Source organism: Haliotis cracherodii, unplaced genomic scaffold (genome assembly GCF_022045235.1).
Source record: "Haliotis cracherodii isolate W230 unplaced genomic scaffold, xgHalCrac1.p SCAF_9, whole genome shotgun sequence".
Taxonomy (NCBI): domain Eukaryota; kingdom Metazoa; phylum Mollusca; class Gastropoda; order Lepetellida; family Haliotidae; genus Haliotis; species Haliotis cracherodii.
Genome location: NW_027266343.1, coordinates 29,884,742 through 29,892,680, shown reverse-complemented (window position 1 = coordinate 29,892,680; position 7,939 = coordinate 29,884,742). Strand labels below are relative to the sequence as shown.

Below are 7,939 nucleotides of genomic sequence, written 5' to 3'. Positions count from 1 at the left end.
GCTCCTCAGACAACTGGGCCACCTGTGATCATCTTGTTTGTGAATTTATTTTTTGGTGTCCCCAGAATAAGCTATAGCTTGCGTAATATTATTATGTTAGTTTGTCAGCTCCCCATGAATCTTTGTAAAGCTGTACTCTATATGTTCCAAACAGGGCTGGTTTGGGTGGCTCAGTTGTCTAAGGCAGCACAATTCACAGTGCTGAGCTGCTTCCCTTGGGCACACCCGAAACCTATGCTTGTGGTTTCAGAATCCCAGTTCGTCCTGATTATGTTTCTAGGTTTGTCAGCAACATACCCATACTTGTGGGTTTCACATCTAAGACCTGCATCACTTCAGGCTTTCCTCCCTCATTAGGCAGACCGTGATACAACTGGAATACTGTTAAAAGCTGTGTTTAACTCACTCACTCACAGAGAAACGTTTCTCATAGGAGGGTGAAGCGTGTTCAGAATCTTCACGATGTTTAAGAATTAAATCTTTAATAACTATAATAATAGCTTATTATAATAGGATTATTGTTTGAAGTGAGAAAACCAAGTAGTGTTTAAGATAAGTGTAATTTGAAAACTGCTATAATATTTAGCAAATGTTCAATGCAAGGGCAGTTAAGGCTGAAAACAACTGACAAATACTCTTCTCTTGAATTCTCATGCTCTTGTGTAACTCCAATCTTTTATTATTTAGGAGTTGAAACCAGATAACCTAAATTATTACGGACCCTGCACATTGAACAATCAAAGCTGAAATGTTCGCCACTTGTAGCAATGTTTATTTTCACCAACAATTACGCTGTAGTTTCGGATGCCACAACAAAAGCCCTGTAGAGTAAAATTGAGTTTGTCCTTGATCTACTTTCGTGATGCAGATCTCGGTAATTATTGTTCTTTTGAAAAAAATTGTTTTGTTTCATTTATCATACCGTACAACCTTTGAAAATGCAGTCAGACATGATTGGGACAACGTTTTGCTTCTCCCCTCACAGATTCTTGTGATGGAGCTTGACAAGGGGAATTTGATTGGGATTGAGATGGGGACTGTGGTGGGGAGTGTGATGGGGATTGTGATTGGGATTGGAATGGGGATTGTGATGGGGATTGTGGTGGGGATTGTGATGGAGATAGTGGTGGGGATTGTGATGGGGATTGTGGTGGGGATTGTGATGGGGATTGTGGTGGGGATTGTGATGGAGATTGTGGTGGGGATTATGGTGGAGAATGTGATGGGGATTATGGTGGGGATTGTAATGGAGATTGTGGTGGGAATGTGATGGGGATTGTGATGGAGATTGTGGTGGGGATTGTGGTGGAGAATGTTATGGGGATTATGGTGGGGATTGTGATGGAGATTGTGATGGAGATTGTGATGGGGATTGTGATGGAGATTGTGGTGGGGATTGTGGTGGAGAATGTTATGGGGATTATGGTGGGGATTATGGTGGGGATTGTGATGGAGATTGTGATGGGGATTGTGATGGAGATTGTGGTGGGGATTGTGGTGGAGAATGTTATGGGGATTATGGTGGGGATTATGGTGGGGATTGTGATGGAGATTGTGGTGGGGATTGTGATGGAGAATGTGATGGAGATTGTGGTGGGGATTGTGGTGGAGAATGTTATGGGGATTATGGTGGGGATTGTGATGGAGATTGTGATGGAGATTGTGATGGGGATTGTGGTGGGGATTGTGATGGAGAATGTGATAGGGATTATGGTGGGGATTGTGATGGAGATTGTGATGGAGATTGTGGTGGGGATTGTGATGGAGAATGTGATGGAGAATGTGATGGGGATTATGGTGGGGATTGTGATGGAGATTGTGATGGAGATTGTGGTGGGGATTGTGGTGGGGATTGTGATGGAGAATGTGATGGGGATTATGGTGGGGATTGTGATGGAGATTGTGATGGGGATTGTGGTGGGGATTATGGTGGGGATTATGGTGGGGATTGTGATGGGGATTGTGGTGGAGAATGTTATGGGGATTATGGTGGGGATTGTGATGGAGATTGTGATGGAGATTGTGATGGGGATTGTGATGGAGATTGTGATGGGCCTTGTTATGGGGATTGTGGTAGGGATTGTGGTGGGGATTGTGGTGGGGATTGTGGTGGGGCTTGACAAGGGGAATGTGATGGGGATTGTGGTGGAGATTGTGATGGAGATTGTGGTGGGGATTGTGATGGAGATTGTGATGGAGATTGTGGTGGGGACTGTGATGGGGATTATGGTGGGGATTGTGATGGAGATTGTGATGAGGATTGTGATGGAATTGGGATTGGAATGGGGATTGTGATGGAGATTGAAGTGGGGATTGTGATGGAGATTGTGATGGGGATAGTGATGGAGATTGTGATGGCCTTGTGGTGGGGAATGTGATGGAGATTGAAATGGAGATTGAAGTGGGGATTGTGATGGAGATTGAAGTGGGGATTGTGGTGGGGCTTGACAAGGGGATTGAGAAGGGGATTGTGGTGGGGATTGTGATGGGGATTATGGTGGGGATTGTGATGGAGATTGTGATTTGGATTGTGATTTGGATTGTGATGGGGATTGGGATTGGAATAGGGATTGTGATGAGGATTGTGATGAGGATTGTGATGAGGATTATGGTGGGGATTGAGATGGAGATTGTGGTGGGGATTGTGATGGAGATTTTGATGGCCTTGTGATGGGGAATGTGATGGTCCTTGTGATGGAGATTGTGATGGGCTTGAGAAGGGGATTGTGATGGGGATTGAGTTTGGGATTGTTGTGGGGATTGAGTTTGGGATTGTGATGGAGATTGGGGTTGGGATTGTGATGGGGATTGTGGTGGGGATTGTGATGTGGATTGTGATGGGGATTGAGGTGGGGATTGTGGTGGGGATTGTGTTGTGGATTGTGATGGGGATTGAAGTGGGGATTGTGGTGGAGATTGTGATGGGAATTGTGATGGGGATTGTGATGGGGCTTGTTATTGGCCTTGTGATGGAGATTGTGATGGTTCTTGTGATGTTAGATTGTGTTGGGAGATTGTGATGGGCCTTGTGATGGAGATTGTGATGGGCCTTCTGACTTTAGATTGTGATGGGGCTTGTGATGGGAGATTGTGACAGGGCTTGTGATTGGCCTTGTGATTGAGATTGTGATGGAGATTGTGATGGGGATGGAGATTGTGATGGGGATTGTGGTGGGGTTTGAGATGGGCCTTGTCATGAGGATTGTGTTTGGGGGATTGAGTTGTGGATTGAGATGGGCCTTGTGATGGGGCTCGTGATTGTGATTGTGATTGTGATAGGCCTTGTTAGGGGGATTGTGATGGTGTAGGACAAAACAGACATAGATTCCATTAACATTATGAAACATCCACTGAATAAATCATGTTGACACTCCTGTGTAAAGGCAAACTGGCAAACACCTATAAGTTCGTAAGTCTAGATTTCTTCAGTTTCACCCGTCTCCTTGCAGTAATATATCAAAAGACAATTTACCAAAGGAATCTGAAAATATTTTCAGATAATGTTAGTGTAAGCTTCTCTGCACACACATAAACAAGCACAGAGGCAACAGTTTCCTTATTTACACAGAAGTACAGCTGGGAAGGCATTGTCTAACAAAACCTCCCATCCCGCTGCTCCTTCACCTGTGTCTTCCTCCGGAGTCGGTGTCCATGATCTCTCCTGTATAAATGCAGCTTAGATAGGTACAATGTTATAACGGAGATGCTAATTGGGGGTTGTAGCATGTGGCAAATCCATAAGTCATGGAAATGTCAAAAGAGCACTCTGAGAAGCAGCTGTGGACAACATGGGAAATAGGGTAATTGCTGTGAGCATGCATGAGCTTTACACACTGGAATGGAGAAGAGGCTCTTTTAACGAGGTTCCAGGACTCAAACCAGGTCTTGAAGAGTTCAGCTGATCTCTTATGGGTCTGTGCTGTCTTTGTTGAGTTACAAACAATCAGAGAGGTACCTGTGTCACATAGCAATCTTAGCACTAGAACTGTTGTAAATCTAGGCAAGAGTATGGGTACATGATAATCTTAGAACTACAAAACCAAACCATCTCCGGTGCCGTGATCCTTGGGCATGCCAGAAACCTTTGATTGTGGGTTCGAAGGTTTCTAGGTTTGTCAGCACCATACCCGTGCTCGTGGGTTTCATCGAAGTGGTAAACATCTGAGACCTGCATCACTTTGGGTTTTCCTCCCACATTAAGCTGACATGTCGTGATATAACTGGAATACTGTTAAAAGCGGCATTAAACCCAACTCACTCACCCACAAAACCACCCACTAAATGACCATCCCACCCATTCAGCCACCCACTCACCCACCAACCTACTGACTCACCAACCCACCCAAACCTTCACCAACCAACCCAGCCACTCACCAACCAACCAACCAACCTACTCACCAATCAACTCATCAACCACACTCACTCACCCACCCAAGCATTCACTAACCAACCCGCTCATTAACTCACCAACCTACTCATTAACTCACCCACCTACTCATTAACTCAACCAACCAACCAAACCACCCACTCACTCACCAACACACCAACCAAACCACTCACTCACCCAACCACTCACCAACCCACCTAATTATTAACTCACCCACTCACCCACCAACCCACTGATTCACTCACCAACACACCCACCCACTCATTAACTTACTCACTCACAAAACCAAACCACTCGCTCACCCACTCAATGATCGACCCATTGACTCACCAACCCATCCAAGCATTCACAACCAACCCACCCACTCACCAACCAACCAATCCAACCACTCACCAATCAACTCATCAACCAACACACTCACTCACCCACCCACTAACTCACCAACCCACCCAAGCCTTCACCAACCAACCCGCTCATTAACTCACCCACTTAATCATTAACTCACCCACTTAATCATTAACTCACCCACCCACTCATAACTCACCCCCAACTCATTAACTCACCCACCTACTCATTAACTCACTCACCTACTCATTAACTCACCCACCTCATTAACTCACCCACCCACTCATTAACTCACCCACTTGCTCACGCACTCAATGACCATCCATCTCACCAACACACCCACTCACGCGCCAACCAACCCACCAACCAAACCATTCACTCACCCAACAACTCACCAACCCTTCCTACTTATAAACTCACCCACTCACCCACCAACCCACGGATTCACTCACCAACACACCCACCCACTCCACTCACTCATTAACTCACCCAACTCATTAACTCACCCACCAACCCACCCTCTCATAACTCACCTAACCACTCACCAACCCACTCATTAACTCACCCACTCACCCAACTCATTAACTCATTTACTCATTTACTCACCCACCCATGCAACAACAAATAACTAACTAACAAATGAGCATATATTTTTTGAATGAATTACAGTACTTGAAATGGCAACACAAAGAGTATGTCATGGGTCATAATCATTATCGTATCAAAATACATAATAAAATGTAATTCTGGTCCGAAGCAGCCACGCCAGACCCTGCAAGCAGAGCCTGCCCTTATCTTTCTCTGCTGGTTATTTAATCAAGAGGAAATTGTTTTGGCAGCCCCAAGCTAAAATTATCCCATACATCTGTAATGTGCTGGGATTTATCCTGATGACATATTAGATGGGGACTCACCAACTCATGGCCTGAGAGAGACATCAACAATAATGCAATAACTCTATGTTTAGAATGTTATGACTTTTTAGCGAAGTAATATGAGTATTATGCATGCTTTCTGCTTCCTTTACTTTGAGGGGCTGTGATGTATTTAGTGCTGCGGCACATAAAGTATGCATATCCTGTTTCTAGGGAGTGTTGTTGGTGCAGTATCCTTGTTTGGAGGAGTGGCTTGCTCAGTTTTATTGGTTTTCATATTTGTCTGTCAGACTAAAAAACATTTGTTGTGCAGCTGATGGGGGTAATTGTTGATGTCAGATTTGGTGGGATTGAGATGTTTGGTTTTTGTTTAGGGAGGGGGATGGTGGAGATGATGGTGCTGGGGATGGTGATATGATGTTAGTGGTGGTGAAAAAGGTGATGCTGGTGATGGTGCTGATTCAGTGCCCCAACAGTCCGACAAGACAAGTCCCTGCAGCATCTCCACATCTTGGAGATGCTCCAGGGACTGGTCTTGTCGGACTGTTGGGGTGGGCATGTCAAGATGGTCCAGGGACTGGTCTTGTCGGACTGTTGGGGTGGGCATGTCAAGATGGTCCAAGGACTGGTCTTGTCGGACTGTTGGGGTGGGCATGTCAAGATGCTCCAGGGACTGGTCTTGTTGGACTGTTGGGGTGGGCATGTCAAGATGGTCCAAGGACTGGTCTTGTTGGACTGTTGGGGTGGGCATGTCAAGATGGTCCAGGGACTGGTCTTTTTGGACTGTTGGGGTGGGCATGTCAAGATGCTCCAAGGACTGGTCTTGTCGGACTGTTGGGGTGGGCATGTCAAGATGGTCCAAGGACTGGTCTTGTCGGACTGTTGGGTGGGCATGTCAAGATGCTCCAGGGACTGGTCTTGTTGGACTGTTGGGGTGGGCATGTCAAGATGGTCCAAGGACTGGTCTTGTTGGACTGTTGGGGTGGGCATGTCAAGATGGTCCAAGGACTGGTCTTGTTGGACTGTTGGGGTGAGCATGTGAAGGTGCTCCAGGGACTGGTCTTGCTGGACTGTTGGGGTGGGCATGTCAAGATGCTCCAGGGACTGGTCTTGTCGGACTGTTGGGGTGGGCATGTCAAGATGCTCCAGGGACTGGTCTTTTTGGACTGTTCGGGTGGGCATGTCAAGATGGTCCAAGGACTGGTCTTGTTGGACTGTTTGGGTGGGCATGTCAAGATGGTCCAAGGACTGGTCTTGTCGGACTGTTGGGGTGGGCATGTCAAGATGGTCCAAGGACTGGTCTTGTTGGACTGTTTGGGTGGGCATGTCAAGATGGTCTAAGGACTGGTCTTGTTGGACTGTTGGGGTGGGCATGTCAAGATGGTCCAAGGACTGGTCTTGTCAGACTGTTTGGGTGGGCATGTCAAGATGCTCCAGGGACTGGTCTTGTTGGACTGTTTGGGTGGGCATGTCAAGATGGTCCAAGGACTGGTCTTGTTGGACTGTTGGGGTGGGCATGTCAAGATGGTCCAAGGACTGGTCTTGTTGGACTGTTTGGGTGGGCATGTCAAGATGCTCCAGGGACTGGTCTTGTTGGACTGTTGGGGTGGGCATGTCAAGATGGTCCAGGGACTGGTCTTGTTGGACTGTTTGGGTGGGCATGTCAAGATGGTCCAAGGACTGGTCTTGTTGGACTGTTGGGGTGGGCATGTCAAGATGGTCCAAGGACTGGTCTTGTCGGACTGTTGGGGTGAGCATGTCAAGATGGTCTAAGGACTGGTCTTGCTGGACTGTTGGGGTGGGCATGTCAAGATGGTCTAAGGACTGGTCTTTTTGGACTGTTTGGGTGGGCATGTCAAGATGATCCAAGGACTGGTCTTGTTGAACTGTTTGGGTGGGCATGTCAAGATGGACCAAGGACTGGCCTTGTTGGACTGTTTGGGTGGGCATGTCAAGATGCTCCAGGGACTGGTCTTGTCGGACTGTTTGGGTGATGTCAAGATGGTCCAGGGACTGGTCTTGTTGGACTGTTTGGGTGGGCATGTCAAGATGCTCCAAGGACTGGTCTTGTTGGACTGATGGGGTGGGCATGTCAAGATGCTCCAGAGGCTGGTCTTGTCAGACAGTTGGGGTGGGCATGCCACGATGGTCCAAGGACTGGTCTTGTTGGACTGTTTGGGCAGGCATTTGGGGATGTTGTTCCCTGGAGCATCTTGACATACCCAGACTGACACATAGACGGATTCCAGACAAAACTCTCTGACCTTGTCTTCTCAAGGTCATCAGTCCCAGGTGACACAATGTAAAGACACCGGGGAGGTGTGAAAGTCAC

General features: G+C 47.1%; 2 protein-coding genes across 2 annotated transcripts; one reads left to right on the top strand and one right to left on the bottom strand.

Moving 5' to 3' along the window:
* Positions 1-1,269: 1,269 nt before the first annotated feature.
* On the top strand, positions 1,270-2,295 carry LOC139451833 (uncharacterized). Its single transcript, XM_071233134.1, has one exon. It carries the CDS (start codon positions 1,270-1,272, stop codon positions 2,293-2,295), a length of 1,026 nt encoding a protein of 341 aa, XP_071089235.1.
* Positions 2,296-7,008: 4,713 nt separating this feature from the next.
* Positions 7,009-7,698, bottom strand: LOC139451832 (PAX-interacting protein 1-like). The gene has a single exon (XM_071233133.1). It carries the CDS (start codon positions 7,696-7,698, stop codon positions 7,009-7,011), a length of 690 nt encoding a protein of 229 aa, XP_071089234.1.
* Positions 7,699-7,939: the final 241 nt, after the last annotated feature.

Bases quoted from the DNA above. Each gene is read 5' to 3' on its own strand.
- LOC139451833 (XM_071233134.1), top strand. From the start codon at position 1,270: ATGGGGATTGTGATGGAGATTGTGGTGGGGATTGTGGTGGAGAATGTT.
- LOC139451832 (XM_071233133.1), bottom strand. From the start codon at position 7,698: ATGCCCACCCCATCAGTCCAACAAGACCAGTCCTTGGAGCATCTTGAC.